This window comes from Oncorhynchus kisutch, linkage group LG6 (genome assembly GCF_002021735.2).
Source record: "Oncorhynchus kisutch isolate 150728-3 linkage group LG6, Okis_V2, whole genome shotgun sequence".
In the NCBI taxonomy this organism is placed as follows: Eukaryota; Metazoa; Chordata; class Actinopteri; order Salmoniformes; family Salmonidae; genus Oncorhynchus; species Oncorhynchus kisutch.
In genome coordinates, this window is record NC_034179.2 from 73,990,140 (window position 1) to 74,012,938 (window position 22,799).

Below are 22,799 nucleotides of genomic sequence, written 5' to 3' on the forward strand. Positions count from 1 at the left end.
TGTTCCCTTGTAGAATGGTCCAATGTTGTCCCAAGACCCCGGCAGTCTGTTACTTACTGCCAATTCTAAATGCCCATGACTAGGAAACAATTTCATTCACTTAACTCAAGCTGTTAGGTTTCCTTGCCGTATGAGCTCAGGGATAGATTATTTACTGGTTGGGAGGTACATTGACCCAATCACCCCCCCCAAAAAAGTTAGACATACCAGGGAATTAAGTCTTTATTCAGAGCCACATTTTACTACATGAAATGTAATCGCCATCTCAGTTGTTTGACGGTCTGGGAGGAAAGAAAAGATGGTTGAATAAAATCAGTTAGTGAATCCGATGCAATTTAGTGAAGTGTCTAGATTCTAAACAGCCACTGAAAGCTTTCAATGCATATGGAATCTATAGTTCCTGATGAGTGCTCCATCTGACATGAATCACTCAAGTCAAACAATACTCACTTGGCCCATTCCACATTGAGGATAAGATGATCGTATCCAAATCCTGACACTCCTGCGATGGCTCTGGCTGCATCCTCCCTGCGGTGGAAACTGATGAAGGCAAAGCCCTGAAGGACAAACAATTTCAGAATAAACCAACCAGTTGAACTTCTGAAAGACCTGTAAATGCTCCCACAATTTTCAATTACTCCATTAACTTGCTGGTGCATGTATACACTTCTAAACTAGTAACCATTTGAACTTCTGCTCTCACCTTGGACTGGCCTGTGTTTTTGTCCTTGGCCAGGTAGATCCTGGAAATTGAGCCGAACGGCCTGAAGAGCTCCTGCAGATCCGTCTCACGGGTGTCCTCAGACAGGTTGGTCACACGGATGGTGGCGTTGTCATCAGCTGTGGAAGGATACACACTGTTAGTCTGGGTTTGTGTTCTCACCCCCAGCCGTTTAGGCATCTTACCAAAATGCGTGGCTTTGTTGGAATTCCCCAAATGAAATCAAGAGGAGAAATGTTTTACATCTCTCTGCTTAGACTGCTCCATGCTGAACCAGGACCATGAGTGTTGTCCAGACATCAAGATACTTCTCAAACGAGACTACGGTGTTGGTCTGGTGACTCCATAGACTAATATGCTCCTTATTCTAGAAAACAGTGGAAAAGTTGAATCATACGTACATGCACCACGGCGATTGGGTTGCATGGACTCTCCTCTACGTGTGCTGCCGTCCCTCAGGCTGGGGGGCACATACTTCCCTGTTTTGCTCCCTGCAGCTGGTGCGGCAGGCTCAGGCTCGTCTGAAACAAAGTTTAAAAAAAATATCCACCAGTGATGTCAATTTAACAAAATCATTAACCACAATCATGACTGTACATTTACAGCACAATAACTTCTAAGCTATGGGCAATTATGACAATACCTCCTGCAGTCTTCGTCGGGTCTCCAGTGGACAGGCCCAGCTGCTCGGCCAGCTCCTTCTGCATGGGACCCAGAGTGTCCTTGTAGGGGCAGCGGGTGGTCCAATGGTCTCCTTTACAGATTCGACAGGACACTATCTTCTGTCCCTTCAGCTTGTTCATGGGGTCCTCTTCCACATCTTGGGCATTCAGGTCCTGAGAGAAGGATTCTGGTTATTAGATCACTGATTTATACCGGAACTAAAAGGTGACAATGAACAAGGATCATATAACTACATCATACAAAAACATATTGTTGGATTGTTGTGACTGAAGAGGAGATCTCTGATGGCTCAAAGAGAACAATACTAGATCAGCTTCTCTCACTGGCTCCTTACCTCTTTGCTAGAGATGAACACCATAAAGACATCATCACTGACTGTGGTATCAGCAACATTGGGACCTGGTGGGTCATACTCCGAGTTGCCAAACTTCTTCCAGTTCTGATTGGAGGGGATAGAAAAACAATGTTAAGTCAAATCAAAATACCTTCCATTTTTTAACCCCTTACACACATGGGAATTGGCCTATATGGATAGGACTACATTGAAATGTGAATAAGGATATGCATGACCATGGCAGCAACTGAAAAAAACACTTTGGAGATTATGGGGAAATGATCAGACTAAAGGTGATGACAACAGTTCACCTGACACATGACTGAATCCAAACATTACACTGTTGATTTTAAATGTACTGTACTTTGACACATTTGTTGATAACAAAATCTGAAAATATTCTGGATAGATTCAGTAACAAAGAATATGTGTGGAACATTTTGGGTAGGTGCAACAAAGAACAGAAAATGACGAGAGTTTGAGTGAGGTCTAACTGGTGTTTTCAAGTGGCCACACCTCTCCAAAGTGTGAACAGTGTCTCCTGACCCCTCCTGTCTCAGCCTCCAGTATTTATGCTGCAGTAGTTTATGTGTCGGGGGGCTGGGGTCAGTTTGTTATATCTGGAGTACTTCACCTGTCCTATTCGGTGTCCTGTGTGAATCTAAGTGTGCGTTCTCTAATTCTCTCCTTCTCTCTTTCTTTCTCTCTCTCGGAGGACCTGAGCCCTAGGACCATGCCCCAGGACTACCTGACATGATGACTCCTTGCTGTCCCCAGTCCACCTGGCCATGCTGCTGCTCCAGTTTCAACTTCCACCTGACTGTGCTGCTGCTCCAGTTTCAACTGTTCTGCCTTATTATTATTCGACCATGCTGGTCATTTATGAACATTTGAACACCTTGGCCATGTTCTGTTATAATCTCCACCCGGCACAGCCAGAAGAGGACTGGCCACCCCACATAGCCTGGTTCCTCTCTAGGTTTCTTCCTAGGTTTTGGCCTTTCTAGGGAGTTTTTCCTAGCCACCGTGCTTCTACACCTGCATTGCTTGCTGTTTGGGGTTTTAGGCTGGGTTTCTGTACAGCACTTTGAGATATCAGCTGATGTACGAAGGGCTATATAAATAAATTTGATTTGATTTGAACAGTTCCTAAGCAATTTTAATGCACTTTTATGACTTGAAGAAGATTCTTCAACTGTAAGGTGCATTTTTGAGCTCTCCTATCTGTGCCATTGAGGAACTAGAGGAAGCACACTTGCAGTTACTTTGTTTGGAACACCGCCCTGCATCCCTGCCTTAACCCAATTACTGTTGGTGTTTATTGCAATACAAAAACGGTCCATTATAAATCACAATCTGGGTCAGACTAGCTAAATTATCAAATATGATCTTAATGTTAGGCTTTCACAAGGCAACTCAGGGAAGCCAATCGAAATGTGTCATGAGTGCATTGATGTGTATTCAGCGGCAAATCTTCACAATACCCAACAACCAAACTCAGGTAAAGATGTTAAGAAGCCTTTTTGACCTAGACTTGGCGCTCCGGTACCACTTGCCGTGCGGTAGCAGAGAGAACAGTCTATAACTAGGGAGTTGGAATCCTTGGCAATTTTATGGGTGTGTCAGAGGAAGGCCCTAAAAATTGTCCAAGACTCCAGCCACCCTAGTCATAGACTGTTCTCTCTGCTACCACACAGCAAGTGGTACCGGAGCGCCAAGTCTAGGTCAAAAATGCTTCTTAACAGCTTCTACCCCCAAGACATAAGACTCTTGAACAGTTAATCAAATGGCTACCTGGACTATTTGCATTATCCCTACCCCACCCCCCATTTTTACACTGCTGCTACTCTGTTTATTATCCATGCATAGTCACTTTACCTCTACCTACATGTACATATTACCTCGACTAACCGGTGGCCCTGTACATCGAATCTGTACCGGAACCTCCTCTATATAGCCCCACTACTATTATTTTAGTGTTGCTCCTTGATTATTTTTTATAAGAAGGAAAAAAAGAAATATAACTGCATTGTTGGTTAATTGCTTGTAAGTAAGCACCTGTTGTATTTGGCACATGTGACAAATTAAATTAGATTTCTGTTCAGTATTGGGGGGGGGTATAATGCCCTGTCATCTTGTAACTGTATATCAAACATTGTGATCATAGATGTTGACAGTGTATATTAAATGAGTCTTAGGATATGGAAATGTGAAGTGTCCATTTGGACTGACGTGTGTTTGGCTTGCTTGTATGACATCAGTGGTATTTACTATAATCCGTAACATCTCATCTGTCATAAAACACAGAGCCTCGTAATTTACAGCATTTCCCTCAGACAAAACCATTCTAAAGTTACCCAATTAGCGGGATGGATGGGAGAAACTTGTTGTCACACGCAGTGCTCAAGTTCAGAACAGCTGTCAGTCAAAACCCATACAAAGCTGAGGAGGAGACCCTGAGCTCTGATGTCGTGCATAGCATGTTATTGTACAGCCACTGCCTCCAAATCTGCCATTTCCCATCCATATGCAGGTACAAGTGTAAAGGGTTAATGTACAATCCTATCAAACTCAATACTGAGGTGTTGTGCAACAAATGTTAAGATTGTGCTAAATTCCCAAATAAAATACTGACCTTTCTCCTGGCAACAGCTTTGGAGGCCTTCCTAGTCTCAATCTTGAAGGTGCGAATAATCTATAACGTAAATGACAAATGTTCATTTCTTGGTTAGTTACATCTGATTCAGACATCAGGGGCAGTAGACTATGTGGGAAGGAATCAATAAACCCACTCTCCTAAAACAAAAAAGTACCTTGAACTTCTTTCCATCCTCGTCGATCTTGTATTCCGTGATAGTTTTGACATTTCCTTTGACGGTTTCTTTTGGAGGGGGTAGGGTACCTGGTTTGTGGGGATGACAACACACAAATGAGGTCCTGATAGTTAACAATAATCGATGATGATATGATGATAATATCGATGCTGTCTGTTAGTGGATTGTCTGTTTACCACCAACTACCCACCATATGACGAGTAGACTTTGCTTCCCTGACAGACTAACGTTCGTTACTAGCTAGCCAACTAACGTTAGATTTTGACAAATCCCCAAAATTGTCGTAGTGACTACGAAGTGTGACAGAGAAACTAACGACTATAATGAAGAAAAAATACACGTGGAAATCGCCTGGTTTAGCTAGCAAGTTAATGCTAGCCAGCTTATTACCTTCGTCTCCCTCCTCTTCAACCTGATCGGCCCAACTAGGCTTGGAACTAGAAAGAAGGATTAACACACAGTGTTTGAGAATTCAAAGACATGATATATACGATAATCATTATATTTGTATTGAAGAACTCACTCGTCGTATTCAATCGACGGCATTCTGTCTGTGCGCGCAGCGGCCAGAGAACAAGGAAAAATACACGAACGACCCAAACTAAAAAGCTTACCAAATAGGATAGCTAGAGTGCCACCAACGGGTATGGAGGCTACTTAATGCAACTTAAACGATAGGGCACAAAATCTTATTCGATGAGGTTTATCGGCGGTTGGCAACCAATTCATGTTGAATTACCGCAACCTAACGTTACTAGACTGGAGTATAACTACCTTATACTTTGCTTGAATTTGTTTTTAATCAACAAATACCCTACCATCTAAACACAAAAAAATATATTATAATAATAAACAATATAAAAATAAACCACCCCCCTGCTCCACTTTTTAAATATATTTATTCCTACCTCAGGCCAACAGCCTGAAAATACTTAACACACTGTAACTCTTCTGACATCAAGTCTCGCACAACAACAAAAAACCTTTCTGCAGCTGCCACCACAACCTCGATTTTCTGCGATGTACATTACATCCCTGCAGTTCAGTTGATAACCATTGCTATAATTGCTAAAAATCCAATCTTACTGAAACATATATCACTTGGCCTATCCCTCTGTACTGGTACAGATCTACAATTTACACCACTCCTCTCAGGATCCCTCCCCCTTGACCCATCTTCCTCTAATTCCTTCCCTGCCTCAGCATATAACAACTACTCTAACCCTGGAAACCTCAACCTGCCTCTCTTGCACTGGACATTTCTGATCTCCAGCCCCATGGGCACCCCTACAATTAACACATACCACAACTTTCCCCAATGCTACAAATTCCTTTGCCTAATGCCCCATTCTGCACATGTCTTACACCAAGGAATCTCCCTCCTACACACTCCTACATATGCCCGTAAGCAGGGATCCTCAACTAGATTCAGCCGGGGGCCAATTTTTTCTTGAGTGGTAGGTCGGGGGGGCCAGAACATAATTACAAATCATTTGTAGATTGCAAATTGACCGCAAGATAGGGGTGGTATATAGAAGATAGTCCATATTATGGCAAGAACAGCTCAAATAAGAAAATAATAAGACATGAAGGTCAGTCAATCCGGAAACTGTCAAGAACTTTTAAACTTTCTTCAAGTGCAGTCGCAAAAACCATCAAGCGCTATGATGAAACTGGCTCTCATGAGGACCGCCACAGGAAAGGAAGACACAGAGTTACCTCTGCTGCAGAGGATAAGTTAATTAGAGTTACCAGCCTCAGAAATTGCAGCCCAAATAAATGCTTCACAGAGTTCAAGTAACAGACACATCTCAACATCAACTGTTCAGAGGAGACCGTGTGAATCAGGTCTTCATGGTCGAATTACTGCCAAGAAACCACTACTAAAGGACACCAATAATAATAAGAAACTTGCTTGGGCCAAGAAACACGAGCAATGAACAAGACCGGTGGAAATCTGTCCTTTGGTCTGATGAGTCCAAATTTGATATTTTTGGTTCCAACCGCCGTGTCTTTGTGAGATGCAGAGTAGATGAACGGATGATCTCTGTATGTGTGGTTCCCACCATGAAGCATGGAGGAGGAGATGTGATGGTGTGGGGTGCTTTAATGGTGACACTGTCAGTGATTTATTTAGAATTCAAGGCACACTTAACCAGCATGGCTACCACAGCATTCTGCAGCGATACTCCATCCCATCTGGTTGGCGCTTAGTGGGACTATCATTTGTTTTTCAACAGGACAATGACCCCAAAACAGCTATTTGTATTCGTAGAAAAAGGTTTGTACCCGTAGGAAACGATTTCTATCAATCGCTGGCATCCTCTCATTCGGCCATGTTGATGCCTGCCTTACAAGGCTGCAGAAATTATAACACGGTAACCACCATGCTTTCTAGGGGTACTTCTAATCGCTTTCTACATGTGAGAACTTTTTGTATTTACCTTGTTGTCAAATCCCTGCCAAAAGTCAGGTGACCATAGCGCTTCCAAATATGGCGTTGCAGGTTTGCCATATCTGTCAAAATTCTAATGCAATATATAATGATTTACATTTGTGGATTGGTGATTTACAATTGTGGATTGGTACTTATTTGTACAGATCATGATACACGAATACAACATGCATGCTGTATGTTCACAATACATTTGGCATGATATTGATCCCATACTGCTGAGTCAAGGAGACTTTTTACCAGTTGTAGGTAGGCTATTTAATATGTTTCCATAAAACATATTAATGCACTAGAACTGATATAATGGCGACAAAGCATCGGGAAATGACTTTATGTGCTCTAGAGCTCTTTAGATAAATTCGCCCAGAGGTGGATTAAAGTAAACTGCATTCAAATGTCGACATTTCTTATGGATAACCGTATCAAGCGAAGTGTTTTACTCATGCTCAGTTCTAGAGTAGCCTAGAATGGCATATAAATGAAAAGCCTACTTGATGGCCAACATATGCACATGTGGCCTATCATTCTCCACATTTAATGTCCGTTTCATAGTGGACTTTTCCTCCATAAATTCCGTTTCACATGTCCACTCGCGCAGCTCTCTAGAGTGGATATTTAAAATTGAGCTTATGGAGAAAAAGTCCACTATGAAACTGACATTAAATGTGGAGAATGATAGGCTACATTTGCATATGTTGGCCATCAAGTAGGCTATTCATTTCTATGCCATTGTAACAGTATAACTTTAGACCGTCCCCTCGCCCATACCCGGGCGCGAATCAGGGACCCTCTGCACACATCAACAACAGTCACCCACGAAGCATCGTTACCTATCGCTCCACAAAAGCCGCAGCCCTTGCAGAGCAAGGGGAACTACTACTTCAAGGTCTCAGAGCAAGTAACGTCACCGATTGAAACGCTATTTAGCGCGAACACCGCTAACTAGCTAGCCATTTCACATCCGTTACACCATTCTAGGCTACTGTGACATACCATTTGACACAGTACAATAAATATGTTGAATTTACGATATCACTGGAGTCAGTGCAAATCAATTTGTGCCACTTGTTTAGCCTACCTGGAGCTGGCAAACGGATTTAATAAATAGAACTCCGTTTTTTGTTGTAGCCTTTTTTTAATATGCAATTCTTAATGACCATGTATAGTTAATTAAATTGGAAGTTATCAATTGTGATCATGGTCACAGCCATATCGCGTATGTATCATTCTCCACATTTAATTAATGTCAGTTTCAATGTGGACTTTTCCCTGAAATTAGATGTTGGCCTTTCAGTGGCTATAGGCTACGTGCATCTAGCTCAGCAAACCATGGCAACGTTGACTTGCAATTATAAACCCAGATTTTAGTCAACAGCCTATGCCTATTGAAATGACAAGTCAATCTTGCAAATAGGCCATTTATAATTGTTTGTAGACTTAACATCTGGCACATAAAGAAGGCACAATTGCCAGAAAAAAGCCTAACATTATTTTTTTGAAGTTCGTCCAAGTGTTTCTTGAACATATTGAGATCATCTGTCCAACTTTGATCCCTCAAACTCTCCTGTCTGAATGTATCTGTAGTTATGCACATGCACAAATCGTATTTACTTAAGAAAATAAGGCCCGAGGGTGGTGTGGTATATGGCCAATATACCATGGCTAAGGGCTGTTCTATTGCACCATGCAACGCAGAGTGCTAGGACACAGCCCTTAGCCGTGGTAATTAGAGCAGTAAAAATAAATGTTTTGTCACACCCATGGTATACGGTCTGATATATATACAGTCGTGGCCAAAAGTTTTGAGAATGACACAAATATTAATTTTCACAAAGTCTGCTGCCTCAGTTTGTATGATGGCAATTTGCATATACTCCAGAATGTTATGAAGAGTGATCAGATTAATTGCAAAGTCCCTCTTTGCCATGCAAATGAACTGAATCCCCCCAAAAAAAATTCCACTGCATTTCAGCCCTGCCACAAAAGGACCAGCTGACATCATGTCAGTGATTCTCTCATTAACACAGGTGTGAGTGTTGATGAGGACAAGGCTGGAGATCACTCTGTCATGCTGAATGAGTTCGAATAACAGACTGGAAGCTTCAAAGGTAGGGTGGTGCTTGGAATCATTGTTCTTTCTCTGTCAACCATGGTTACCTGCAAGGAAACACGTGCCATCATCATTGCTTTGCACAAATAGGGCTTCACAGGCAAGGATATTGCTGCCAGTAAGATTGCACCTAAATCAACCATTTATCATATTATCAAGAACTTCAAGGAGAGCGGTTCAATTGTTGTGAAGAAGGCTTCAGGGTGCCCAAGAAAGTCCAGCAAGCGCTAGGACCGTCTCCTAAAATGGATTCAGCTGCAGGATCGGGGCACTACCAGTACAGAGCTTGCTCAGGAATGGCAGCAGGCAGGTGTGAGTGCATCTGCACGCACAGTGAGGTGAATACTTTTGGAGGATGGTCTGGTGTCAAGATGGGCAGCAAAGAAGCCACTTCTCTCCAGGAAAAACATGTGGGACAGACTGATATTCTGCAAAAGTCTGATATTCTGCAGAAATCCTCTTTCCGATTGTTTGTGGCATCCGGAAAAAAGCTTGTCCGGAGAAGACAAGGTGAGCGCTACCATCAGTCCTGTGTCATGCCAACAGTAAAGCATCCTGAGACCATTCATGTGAGGGGTTGCTTCTACAGCCAAGGGAGTGGGCTCACTCACAATTTTGCCTAAGAACACAGCCGCCATGAATAAAGAATGGTACCAACACATCCTCAGAGAGCAACCTCTCCCAACCATCCAGGAAAGTTTGGTGACGAACAATTTTATTTTACTATGCAAGTCAGTTAAGAACAAATTCTTATTTTCAATGACGGCCTAGGAACAGTGGGTAAAGTGCCTGTTCAGGGGCAGAATGACAGATTTGTACTTTGTCAGCTCGGAGGATTTGAACTTGCAACCTTACGGTTAGTAGTCCAACGCTCTAACCACTAAGCTACCCTGCCGCCCCACAATACATTTTCCAGCATGATCGAGCACCTTGCACAAAGGCAAAAGTGATAACTCAGTGGCTCAGGGAACAAAACATTAAATATTTTGGGCCCATGGCCAGGTAACCCCCCAGAGCTTAATCCCATAGAGAACTTGTGGTCAATCCTCAAGAGGCGGGTGGACAAACAAAACCCCACAAATTCTGACAACCTCCAAGCATTAATTATGCAAGAATGGGCTGCCATCAGTCAGGATGTGGCCCAGAAGTTCATTGACAGCATGCCAGGGCGGATTGCAGGGGTCTTGAAAAAGAAGGGTCAACACTGCAAAAATGTACTCTTTGCATCAACTTCATGTAATTGTAAATAAAAGCCTTTGACACTTATGAAATGCTTGTAATTATACTTCAGTATTCCATAGTAACATCTGACAAAAATATCTAGAGACACTGAAGCAGCAAACTTTGTGGAAATTAATATTTGTGTCATTCTCAAAACTTTTGGCCACGACTGTACAGTGGAAGTCGGAAGTTTACATATACAGTGCCTTGCGAAAGTATTCGGCCCCCTTGAACTTTGCGACCTTTTGCCACGTTTCAGGCTTCAAACATAAAGATATGAAACTGTATTTTTTTGTGAAGAATCAACAACAAGTGGGACACAATCATGAAGTGGAATGACATTTATTGGATATTTCAAACTTTTTTAACAAAACAAAAACTGAAAAATTATTCAGCCCCCTTAAGTTAATACTTTGTAGCGCCACCTTTTGCTGCGATTACAGCTGTAAGTCGCTTGGGGTATGTCTCTATCAGTTTTGCACATCGAGAGACTGAATTTTTTTCCCATTCCTCCTTGCAAAACAGCTCGAGCTCAGTGAGGTTGGATGGAGAGCATTTGTGAACAGCAGTTTTCAGTTCTTTCCACAGATTCTCGATTGGATTCAGGTCTGGACTTTGACTTGGCCATTCTAACACCTGGATATGTTTATTTTTTAACCATTCCATTGTAGATTTTGCTTTATGTTTTGGATCATTGTCTTGTTGGAAGACAAATCTCCGTCCCAGTCTCAGGTCTTTTGCAGACTCCATCAGGTTTTCTTCCAGAATGGTCCTGATTTTGGCTCCATCCATCTTCCCATCAATTTGAACCATCTTCCCTGTCCCTGCTGAAGAAAAGCAGGCCCAAACCATGATGGCCCAAACCACCACCATGTTTGACAGTGGGGATGGTGTGTTCAGGGTGATGAGCTGTGTTGCTTTTACGCCAAACATAACGTTTTGCATTGTTGCCAAAAAGTTAAATTTTGGTTTCATCTGACCAGAGCACCTTCTCCCACATGTTTGGTGTGTCTCCCAGGTGGCTTGTGGCAAACTTTAAGCGACACTTTTTATGGATATCTTTAAGAAATGGCTTTCTTCTTGCCACTCTTCCATAAAAGCCAGATTTGTGCAATATACGACTGATTGTTGTCCTATGGACAGAGTCTCCCACCTCAGCTGTAGATCTCTGCAGTTCATCCAGAGTGATCATGGGCCTCTTGGCTGCATCTCTGATCAGTCTTCTCCTTGTATGAGCTGAAAGTTTAGAGGGACGGCCAGGTCTTGGTAGATTTGCAGTGGTCTGATACTCCTTCCATTTCAATATTATCGCTTGCACAGTGCTCCTTGGGATGTTTAAAGCTTGGGAAATCTTTTTGTATCCAAATCCGGCTTTAAACTTCTTCACAAAAGTATCTCGGACCTGCCTGGTGTGTTCCTTGTTCTTCATGATGCTCTCTGCGCTTTTAACGGACCTCTGAGACTATCACAGTGCAGGTGCATTTATACGGAGACTTGATTACACACAGGTGGATTGTATTTATCATCATTAGTCATTTAGGTCAACATCGGATCATTCAGAGATCCTCACTGAACTTCTGGAGAGAGTTTGCTGCACTGAAAGTAAAGGGGCTGAATAATTTTGCACGCCCAATTTTTCAGTTTTTGATTTGTTAAAAAAGTTTGAAATATCCAATAAATGTCGTTCCACTTCATGATTGTGTCCCACCTGTTGTTGATTCTTCACAAAAAAATACAGTTTTATATCTTTATGTTTGAAGCCTGAAATGTGGCAAAAGGTCGCAAAGTTCAAGGGGGCCGAATACTTTCGCAAGGCACTGTACTTAGTGTCGTGACGTTGTATTAGTTAATGTGACGACTGTTGTTCATCGAATGATTAAAGTTTCTAATTGCGTGATTAACTGAATCAAGCAATTATTAACTCATTAACCTGGGGCACCATGGGAAAACTAGTTTCTATTGAGTTTCTATTTCCCAAATTAACTCAAATAATATCAGAATATCGATTTTACAACAGCCGCTAATTAATCAGTTGCCTCTACCAATCTCGTTCTGAACGTCGTATAGCCCATGAATCTGCACGGACCCGGGTCTCACCAATTAATTCGTACCACACCAATCTTAGTTGAATATTTATTTGCTAAAATGGTGATAAAAGATACACATAGACAAAACACATTATAGGCTATTGATTAGAACGTAGTATAAAAGGCCAACACACTATGGCGCGTGTTACCCACAACGAGGATTTCAAAAGAGATAGAAAAAAGAAAGTACACAAGAGAAATATACATTTGGGTGAATTTGTCAGCTATGCTATTCTAACCCTAGCCTTGCCCCAAACTGCCGCTCTTATGGGTCAGAATATAATGATGTAATTACGTGGGGATGATCCCCGAGGATTCTCTGCGTAGGCCTTCAGCTGTTCGATGACGCACTACTCCAGCGCACCTCCCTGATCGTCCTCCCAATGTCAGTGTCCTTTTTGGCTGAGGAGTTTGTTTCCTCACCTTTTGCTCTGGAAGGGGTCTTCTGAGGACAGACAGCTCTGTATCTCAGAGCTCACAGCATAGGAATGAAACCCTTGAGATACCACGATTCGATGGGAGATGGAGGCTAGATGGTTCGACTTGAATTCACCTGCTTAGACACAGCTACTCATCCGTAGCTTGGGTAGAAAAGGATTTCTTTGTCTTCAAACTTGCGTTGCGTTCTGGGTTCGTTGACTTTTTAGACCTTGCTGCAGTTGGGGTCACGAAGTCTTGTCTGAAAATTCTATACAGAAGTGGGCGTAACCGCCTTTAGGGCAATTCTCTGGGCGTACCAAGTTAATCAGGCAAGGTCTAGATGTTATTCAAATCCAATTTTAGACAACTAACTTAACATTTAATCTTCCCCAAAACATTCTCTTTGATTTGGATATTTTCCATACAACATACAATGTATAAACATCAAACATCTACTAGGAAAACTCTTCACATTACAATGTTTTCGTAATAACGTCATCTATTAACCTTTTATAACAAAACAAAAATGACATACATTTTCATATTCCATCTATCGTCATGACCACCATTGTGGCTGACGGAAACCATTGTTCCAAAGTCCCTTTATTTCATGTTTAATGTTCTGAGGCTGGTTCTCCATAGTAACAGGACAAAATCATTTGTCTGTGGCCTGAGATTTAACAGATACGTGAGGGGTCATAAAACCCCCCACATCTTCAGAACCCTAAATCTCTCCTCCTCTGTTGGGGTTGAGAGATAATCTGTAGGGTTGTGGTCTCCTGTAACCTGACCTGGTCAGGACAGTCATGACATTAGGTTGGAGTCATTAAAACTACATTTTCAACCACTCCACACATTTCTTGTTAACAAACTATAGTTTTGGCAAGTCGGTTAGGATATCTACTTTGTGCATGACACAAGTAATTTATCCAACAATTGTTTACAGACAGATTATTTCACTTATAATTCACTGTATCACAATTCCAGGGGGAAGTTTACATACACTAAATTAACAGTGCCGTTAAACAGCTTGGAAAATTCCAGAAAAATATGTCATGGCTTTAGAAGCTTCTGAAAGTTCAATTGACATAATTTGAGTCAATTGGAGGTGTATCTGTGGATGTATTTCAAGGCCTACCTTCAAACTCAGTGCCTCTTTGCTTAACATCATGAGAAAATCAAAAGAAATCAGCCAAGACCTCAGAAAAAAATTCTGGTTCATCCTTGGGAGCAATTTCCAAAAGCTTAAAGGTACCATGTTCATCTGTACAAACAATAGTACGCAAGTATAAACAACATGGGACCACGCAGCCGCCACACCGCTCAAGAGGAGATGCTTTCTGTCTCCTAGAGATTAACGTACTTTGGTGCGAAAAGTGAAAATCAATCCCAGAACAGCAAAGGACCTTGTAAAGATATGGGAGGAAACAGGTACAACAGTATCTATATCCACAGTAAAACAAGTCCTATATCGACATAACCTGAAAGGCCGCTCAGGAAGGAAGAAGCAACTGCTCCAAAACCGCCATAAAAAGCCAGACTACAGTTTACAACTGCACATGGTGACAAAAATCATACTTTTTGGAGAAATGTCCTCTGGTCTGATGAAACAAGAATAGAACTGTTTGGCCATCATGACCATCGTTATGTTTGGAGGAAAAAGGGGGAGGCTTGCAAGCCGAAGAACACCAACCGTGAAGCACGGGGGTGGCAGTATCATGTTGTGGGGGTGCTTTGCTGCAGGAGGGACTGGTGCACTTCACAAAATAGATGGCATCATGAGGAAAGAACATTATGTGGATATAGTGAAGCACCATCTCAAGACATCAGTCAGGAAGTTAAAGCTTGGTCACAAATTGGTCTTCCAAATGGACAATGACCCCATGCATACTTCCAAAGTTGTGGCAAAATGGCTTAAGGACAACAAAGTCAAGGTATTGGAGTGGCCATAACAAAGCCCTGACCTCAATCATATTGAAAATTTGTGGGCAGAACTGAAAAAGCGTGTGTGAGCAAGGAGGCCTTACAAACCTGACTCAGTTACACCAGCTCTGTCAGGAGGAATGGGCCTAAATTCACCCAACTTATCTAGATATATATTATAAAAAAAAAAAAGTATTTTACTAAACAGGTGGAGCTTCCTGCCCGAATGACAGGTCGCCATTGCGCCTCCGATACTTCGCCCTGTTTCACTTCCCTTTCCCCTGTCTTCAAGCCTGCGTACAACTCACTCTGCTTTCTACCATTCCTCTTTAACAAACCATCTCCCTTTTCCCCGCCATTTTTAATTAACCGACTTAAGCTCACCCTATTTCTCCCTCTTTTAGACCTCATCTGCCTCACGTTTTCCCCCCATTCCCCCTTCCTCCAAGTATACATCACCTTATGATAATACTGCACTTCTCACATTCATCTTGTTCTTGCCCTCTCAAGAGATGCCATTTAAGGCTGTCACAATCTCCATACAATCAGCACGAACCCCTCGGGATGTAACGCTCAACAGTGCATCCCACTTCTAAAGCAGCTGCATCATCTTGATGTTCTTTATCAATAGCTACAGCGACTCTTTTCAATTTCAAACTAGCATGCTTTTCCATCCACTGTCTCCTAGGGCAAAAATGGTTGTTATAATAACTTTTTATCCAGTGCTTTTGGTGTTAATATATTTCTCTTCATGTGATAACTGTAAGTTATTATGTTGTAATGTAGCTACTTTTCAAATAGCTATTTTGAATATGTTCAATTTCTATTATCTGATACTGTAATAATGAATATAGAAGAGGGCATAGTTTAGACATCATGAAAAGAAACATGACCATCAAAAACATCTTCCATCAGAACATTGGAAGGAAGTGCATATAGCTGCAGTTATTTACAGATAAGTCATCAACTGTGTGTAACACTTGCTTATCAGAAACACCATAAGTGCAAGCATCCAAAGAGCAGCGAGAGCATCATTTTGTTCATGTATTATTCATTGCCATATCTGCTGAGCTCCTTCCACAGCAGGCGACTCGGATGTTATCAAACACAGCCATGTAGAGCAGTGGATGGATGCACATGTTCAGTGTAGCCAGTCCCTTGGACACCTGGTAGGCCTTGTACACCCAGTCGCAGACAGAGCCAAGTTTGTGAACCTTCTGGTAGAAATAGTAGCACTGGAGGAGGTGATAAGGCACAAAGGAAATGGCATACAGCACAACCACTGCAAACACCATCAGGGCCACCTTCCGTTTCTCCAGGGAGGTTATATTCACATTCCTCCACACCGCCCCCAACACTGCGCAGTATGATGCAAATGTGACCAGGAAGGGAATAAAACACCCAACCACAGACAGAAATACTTTGTAAAACAAGTGAGTGTATGCAACTGCAACTGCATCACTGTTGGTGCAATAGGAGTAGGATACACAACGGGTTTTGTTGCTTCCCTCTGGACATGTGGAGGCAAACTTCAGCACAGGAGAGGAGATGGCTGTCACAAAGATCCAGACGACGACACTGGCAGCCTTGGCTTTGGCTGGGTTCACATGGTTCCGGCTGAAGAAGGGGTACACAATGGCCACATAGCGGTTCACACTGATACACATGATGAAGTAGATACTGACATACAGGTTGCAGGTGAAGAGGAAGCGTTCTATCTTACAGACCGCGATCCCAAACAGCCAGTTCTTGTCCTGCATGTAGTAGACTATGAGCAGGGGCAGGGTGAGGACATAGAGCAGGTCACTGATGGCCAGGTTACAGGACAGCACCACACCAGTGTGCCAGTTGTTCCTCTCCCTGGTAGACAGGAGTCTCAGGGCAAACAGGTTACCAACCAACGCCACGCAGAACTCAACACCGTACATTGTTGGCAATAACTGCACTTGGAACTTGTAACCATGACAAGAAGAGTTGTAATCCATCATGTTTGTGTATTGATTTCTGTGGAAGATTAGAAAATAGGAGGGGAAAAGGCTGTGCAAATGGGCTCCCAATAGTGGTATTTGTTCATCTCTGTGGAAGAAAAAAGATAAATATATTCATTATATTCTGAAGTGGAGAACCATTCTTTTATGCAGTTCATCCTGATCCCCTAAGGGGAACTTTGCACTGTGCCAGCCAATACATCAGTCATAACAGTTCATAACGTCAATCAGTATCATTCTGTCGCAATACATGTAATAAATTGCTAGTATTAGTAGTGGTTTAAGATACCTTCAGAGCTGTTGTCTTATCAGAAATATACATCTGTGGTCAAAAATAAATAAAAACACACTGCAGTTCTCCATACTAATGTTGTGCAATGGACAGCAAATAATAATCTAAAATACCATGGACCATGGTTGTGTAAATCTTAAACCAACAGAATGTCTGTCCAAAACACCCCACGGAGCCTAATACAAGTTCCATATAGTTTCTCTCTAAGAAAAGCCACAAGACCGTTTCTGATGTTACTTCTCCAGGCTATTCAACAGACACAAACACCAGAAGTATGCACCAGTATTCAAAAACAGGTGGTCAATTATAAACGGTTCACATTTACACCGTTTATGTCCTTACAATTTACAGATATTTAAATGTATAATGGCAATGACCTCAGAATAAAGACAGATTAGTACTTACTCATTGACAGACAGATAAGGCTACATTTCCTGGGGTAGACGTTCACACAGAGAGCAGTAGAACATCCCATGATAGGTTAGTTACATGTACAAAGATTTAAAGCAGTCACTTCCCTTTCTGACCTTTCATCCAACCAAATCACCCCATTTGTAGGCATTTTCAAGAAATGTGACCAACACTGCCTGGCCCTTGTTCTATTTGTAGCACAGTACCAAATGAAAAGGTGACAACTCTATGGAACGCCATTTGGACAGCTTATTTTACCTCGGAAGAACAGAAGGTGAGTGAACGTCTGTCATCAGTACCTGAGAATTGGGCAGAGTCCAAACGAACTTTATGCAAATGTAGATCATCAGTGACAGAAATCTATGACTCATAGCATACGTATCGGTGAATTGATGTAACATATGAATTACGAGTGAGTGTAATCAATGTGTAATAACACCGCAAAAAAATAATGAACGTGTTAAATTATGTGACGTGGAGTCATATCCAGGGCGATTGGTCAAGAAGCTTTTTTGACACGAGCCAAATAGTGTTATTTTACGTGTATTTTACGCTCCAAATGGCGTTCCATACTCAAGTCTCGTGTGCATCAGCCTCGGCTCCAGTTTACGGTCACGCTATGAAGTGAAAGCTTGTGGCAGAGGCTACATGAGTCGGCCCCAAGATAAAAAGGCTACACACAACTGAGCTGTACCTTGTATTCAGCTATTTATTTGCCAATGCTTATAATATTTTTTATAAACATGTTCACAAGGCACAAAATTACATCATTGCATTTTCATCCAGTCCTCCAGCTGACTTGTGGTGATACCAATGTCCTTTCATGAAGGAATACATTCCTCTGTTCATGTTGATCAGAAACTGCAGAGACCACAAGCGTGAGTCCATACTGCCACCTGATGTTTTACCAGGGTAGAGCGCTCAGCGCGCATCAATCCAGGGGTATGAAGCTCAGCCCTTCCCCTTCCTCTGTTTGAAGCCCTCCTTCACCCCTCTAGGACCCTTCCTGAAACCACCAGGACGAGGTTTGCCCTTAAACTTAGAACCCCTATCACCCCCAAATTTACTGCCCCCCTCAAACTTCCCTCCAAATCTTTTATCCCTGTCACCAAATGTTTTTCCTCCCAACCTTTTGCCCCCTGCTGACATCTTTCCAAAAGATTTGCCCCCATCCCCAAATCTCTTTCCCTCTTTCCTGTCCATGTCACCCCCCATTCGGTCTCTGGGTTTCCCTCTCGGACGGGACCTATGAGGTGACTTGGAACCATATTTGTTTTTCCTGTCGTCACCAGAGAACGGTTTCCTCTTCTTGAAGGGTCCTCCTGAGGGCCTTTCAGGTCTTGCCTCCTCTTGGCTGCAGGGAACATATCTAGATGGGAGGGAGAAAAATAAATATAGAAGGTGATTTTGTCTGCCAAAGTAGCACAAAAATATAGTACAACAAAACACAAACTATAGAGACTTGGTTCAGTACTGAAAGAGTACATACCTTCATCTGGCTCCTCCCCTACAGCCTGTCTGTAGTACTCTGCCGCGTCGTCAGATTCAACAACCGTGGGCCTGTTATCCTGATTCCCGGGATCCTCCACTTCAGGGTCATGCTCTTCCTCCTCCTGGCGCTTCCTCTTGATGCCTGCCATGCTTCTTTTCCTGACATTACAGAAACAAACATCACTGTTCCACTCCAACTCAGGTGGAATGAATAGCAGTTACAATGTGCTATAACACTCACTTGTTCTCCTCCAGTAACACTTTATTTTGGGAAACATCCTGCTCTTGTTTTTTCTTCCGTTCCTGCTTTTCTTTCATCTGCGCCTCTTTTCGGATCAGGATCTCCTGAAGCTCTTCCTCAGTCTTGGAGACTTCAGAAAAGACATTCAGAGTGCCTGTATCAGCATTTCACCATGACCAATCAACAGAAACACCCATTCTCAGTGGATATGTTAGTAAGCGTTTACTTTTGTTGTTGTTGAAATATCACAGGTAATCGTCATTATCTTTTCATCATGTACATCCCATGGACAGCCAAATAAACAGGAAACTGACAGGTGTACTTACTGACTGCATGGTAGAGAATGTTCCCATCTCCCATTCCCTCCTCGATCTTCACCAGCTGCATGGTGATGCGTGGGCCAATCTGAAGAGAAAACAAACTGATGCTGTAAAATCCTACCAGAAACGGCTGACAATGTCACGTCAGTAGGATCAACCGCTGAAGGCACCATGGTGATAAATGTCAGGATGTGTCAGTAAGCGTTTACTTTTGTGAAATATCACAGGTAATCATAGATATCTTTTCATCATGTACATCCCATGGACAGAAAATGACAAGACAAACTGATGCTATAAACCTAGCATTTATAGTCACTGCCAACACAGGAGTAGACAATTCTATAGAAACACTGGTTACAATGTAATATCAGTAAGATCAGCCACTAAGTCCCCATGGTAATCACCTCAGTCAATCTCACAGCGCGCTGTTGAGACGCCATGTTACCACGCCCAGAGTATATCTGTGGCAGTTCCGTTATGTTGTGATCTCCATCTTGCTCTGCGTCACTTTCTGAAAGATTAGCCCCCCTGAAAGAAAGTTAGCAGGGTAAGAGAACACATAACAGCTGGCCAAATCAGAATTACTTTGTAGGTAGATCACTTCACAGCCAGCATAGACAAGGTAGTATCACCCAGATAACATTGTGAAACAGCTCAAATTCATCAAAGCAATAGTGACAACCCAAACACATGCAGATAGACCAGATAGATCAAGTACAGCAGGAGATACTCTGCAGTCTGATAGGACTGACAGACAGGGCTCTTACTTCATCAGCAAATCACTGATGTCCTCAAACTTGCTCATGTTGGGGAACTTTTCCTGCATCAGCTTCTTCACTCCTCTACTCATGCCCACAGGGACTACTTTCAGGCTGCTGCAGAGGGGGATAGGGAGAAGGACAAGGATGAGTGTGGACTGAACCATTTAGTCAGCTACTGGGGGGGATTCTGCATGATGGGTGCATCAGTGTATTTACTTTGAATATACATCACTAAACAGTCAAATCACAATCTGTCACCCTCTGAGCCCAAGCAGTCTTCCTATAGAGTAACCAAGCCACCTTGAATTAAAACGAGTGCACAAAACATCTTGTATACGTACTAATGGCGAAATTCAATTTCTTGAGACACTGGATCGTAGTTCACCAAAACACATCTCTTTATGGCGTTGAGGGCTACCTACAAGAAGCAAACCTGTTAAAATGCATACTAATCTGATTCTCATCAATATTATAAGAGGATAAAAAGATTGTGGGATATCAGAAAGCGTTTACTTTTGAGTGATCGTCACAGATAATCAGAAGACTGTACTATCATCATATTTCACAAATTCCCAATAAAGCAAAAATCCAGGTACTGGTGCCTTTGACATACCTTGTGCACTTTGATGGAAGGGAACATGTTTTGGAACATGGTGGCCATAAGTTTGACATGCATGCCCTCCGAGCCAAAGTTATTGAGGACCAGCAGTGGATGATGTGTGAACTGCTGTTCATGCATTCTGTGCCTCTTCAGTGACGAGACCACATCTTTAATAAGGGAGTACCTAAAACGATTAAAAACATAATTCAGGAAAAGCAATTGAAGCCCAAACCCCTATATTTGCTTGTTTCTAGTATTGGGGCTCATCAGTGCGTTTACTTTTAACATATATCACTGAACAGTCACGTCAAAACCTGTCATCCTTTGAGCCCATCTCTTCCAGTAAGTCATATGGGTTTGTGTACTCACTTTGGTCACCCGGAAATGGAGCATAGGGCCTTTAGGCAGCCGAGCAAGCCTCTGGAAAGAGAAAAAAATTACTCATACACTTGCTAATTTGCCATTAGGATCTAGTAAACAGCCCAACTGTAGATATTGATGCATCAGTGAAAAAACATCTTAATCATGAATTCAGATATTCTCATAACTCATCATCTGCACCAGCAATTGGAACAACTGTGGCTAACACAGCATATACTTCATTGATCAATAGCGATAAATCATAAAGCTATTCCCTTTGCCTGCCTTTGAAAAGGCCAAGGGTTTACAGCAGCTGCAGTGTCTACTGTTAAAGCCCCTCGTGGTACAGTAACGCAACAGGTGTTGCAAAATGTTGTCTGTTGCAAAATAAACCGTTTACGCCAAACAAAACCCATTAAGGATAAAAATATATATAACAAAACATACTTTTTGACAAGAAAAATATGAGTTTCTACTTTACAAAATCAAGTATGTTACTCCCTGTTAAATTTGCTTCAGTTTGGTTCTTAAACAGTAAATGGTTCTTAAACAGTAAAACGGTTTCAATAATGAATACACCCCTGATGTTTGCAGACTTATTTACCATGTTGACACTGCTGGGCGTCTTGGTGAAGATCATGAAGTGTGTCACTCCCAGTGGCCCTGCTACAGCCACAAAGTCATTCAGCACATTCTTCTTCCTCACCTGTCAATCACAAGCAGGCAAGACCTCAAATGCAATCCATTATGAGCCAAGACACACTTCCATGTATAAACTCAGAACAGTGGTTGAAAGTTTTATAAAAATTAACACATATATTAAGTAACACATGTGGCATGCAGTAACGTCACTTTGATTCAAATCAGTTATAAATACCAGCTTTGAGTTTCATGACATGAACAAACGGACCTTAAGGGATTCTGCAGTGAAGGGCTCCACGACGCATGTTCTCCACTAGCTGACCGACATTCTTGCCGCCTTGGCCACGGTGAAACACGAAGGAGTGAGGGACCGCACCGAACACCTCTTCCGCCACATGGTTCGCACTCAAACGTGACTTCTTCTGTTTTTTGGTCTGACATTGAATTAACACGTTCGTTTAAATGGCCACGATACTTCGCTATGTTACAAGCTAACGCCGTTGTGGATGTAATCAGTTACAAATATTTTAATCATTGTTCAGATATTCTCATAAAAACATCATTTTCATCCACCTAACTACACATGCAGATGAGATAATATTAAATATAGTTACCAGTAACTTTATTCAGTTTACAATAATCGTGTCAATAACTAGATAGCTAACGTTATTTAGAAAACTTTAGCTAGCTAACGTTAGCCAACATCTACTTAACCGCTTACCTTTGACTTTCCCATAATGGCAGTTTAACAAAACAATACAATAGAGTCAATAATATAAAACGTCGCTAATGAACCTAACTATCTAAATGTAAAAAGCGAGCAAGCTCCGTTATGCCTCTCTTAGTCCTCCATTTCAATCAGATACTGCTCTTCAACCACGTGGATCTCACTGCGCCGGCGCG

At 42.1% G+C, this 22,799-nt stretch overlaps 2 protein-coding genes across 2 annotated transcripts; both read right to left on the bottom strand.

Annotated features, from left to right (window-relative positions):
- Nucleotides 1-206: 206 nt before the first annotated feature.
- On the bottom strand, nucleotides 207-5,321 carry LOC109893478 (eukaryotic translation initiation factor 3 subunit G-like). Its single transcript, XM_020486707.2, has 10 exons — nucleotides 5,097-5,321; nucleotides 4,964-5,010; nucleotides 4,553-4,641; nucleotides 4,375-4,434; nucleotides 1,740-1,844; nucleotides 1,365-1,557; nucleotides 1,123-1,242; nucleotides 704-840; nucleotides 451-557; nucleotides 207-281 (listed from the first exon to the last, which is right to left on the bottom strand). Exons 1-10 carry the CDS (start codon nucleotides 5,117-5,119, stop codon nucleotides 266-268), a joined length of 897 nt encoding a protein of 298 aa, XP_020342296.1. The 5' UTR covers nucleotides 5,120-5,321; the 3' UTR covers nucleotides 207-265.
- Nucleotides 5,322-15,619: 10,298 nt separating this feature from the next.
- On the bottom strand, nucleotides 15,620-22,797 carry LOC109893476 (uncharacterized). Its single transcript, XM_020486704.2, is given in 14 exon segments — nucleotides 15,620-16,892; nucleotides 18,471-18,849; nucleotides 18,970-19,130; nucleotides 19,213-19,342; nucleotides 19,539-19,617; nucleotides 19,937-20,060; nucleotides 20,300-20,407; nucleotides 20,635-20,711; nucleotides 20,907-21,077; nucleotides 21,264-21,314; nucleotides 21,859-21,960; nucleotides 22,165-22,192; nucleotides 22,194-22,330; nucleotides 22,618-22,797. Coding segments are annotated over 14 exon segments (2,625 nt in total). The 5' UTR covers nucleotides 22,633-22,797; the 3' UTR covers nucleotides 15,620-15,829.
- Between the last annotated feature and the right edge of the window lie 2 nt (nucleotides 22,798-22,799).

What these genes read in the sequence shown, in the direction of transcription:
- LOC109893478 (XM_020486707.2), bottom strand. Translation starts at nt 5,119, where the DNA reads ATGCCGTCGATTGAATACGACGA. An exon ending in TGAAGAGGAGGGAGACGAAG is followed by an intron (nt 4,642 to 4,963) that starts GTAATAAGCTGG and finishes CCCACAAACCAG; the next exon opens with GTACCCTACCCCCTCCAAAA. An exon ending in AAGCTGTTGCCAGGAGAAAG is followed by an intron (nt 1,845 to 4,374) that starts GTCAGTATTTTA and finishes CCCTCCAATCAG; the next exon opens with AACTGGAAGAAGTTTGGCAA.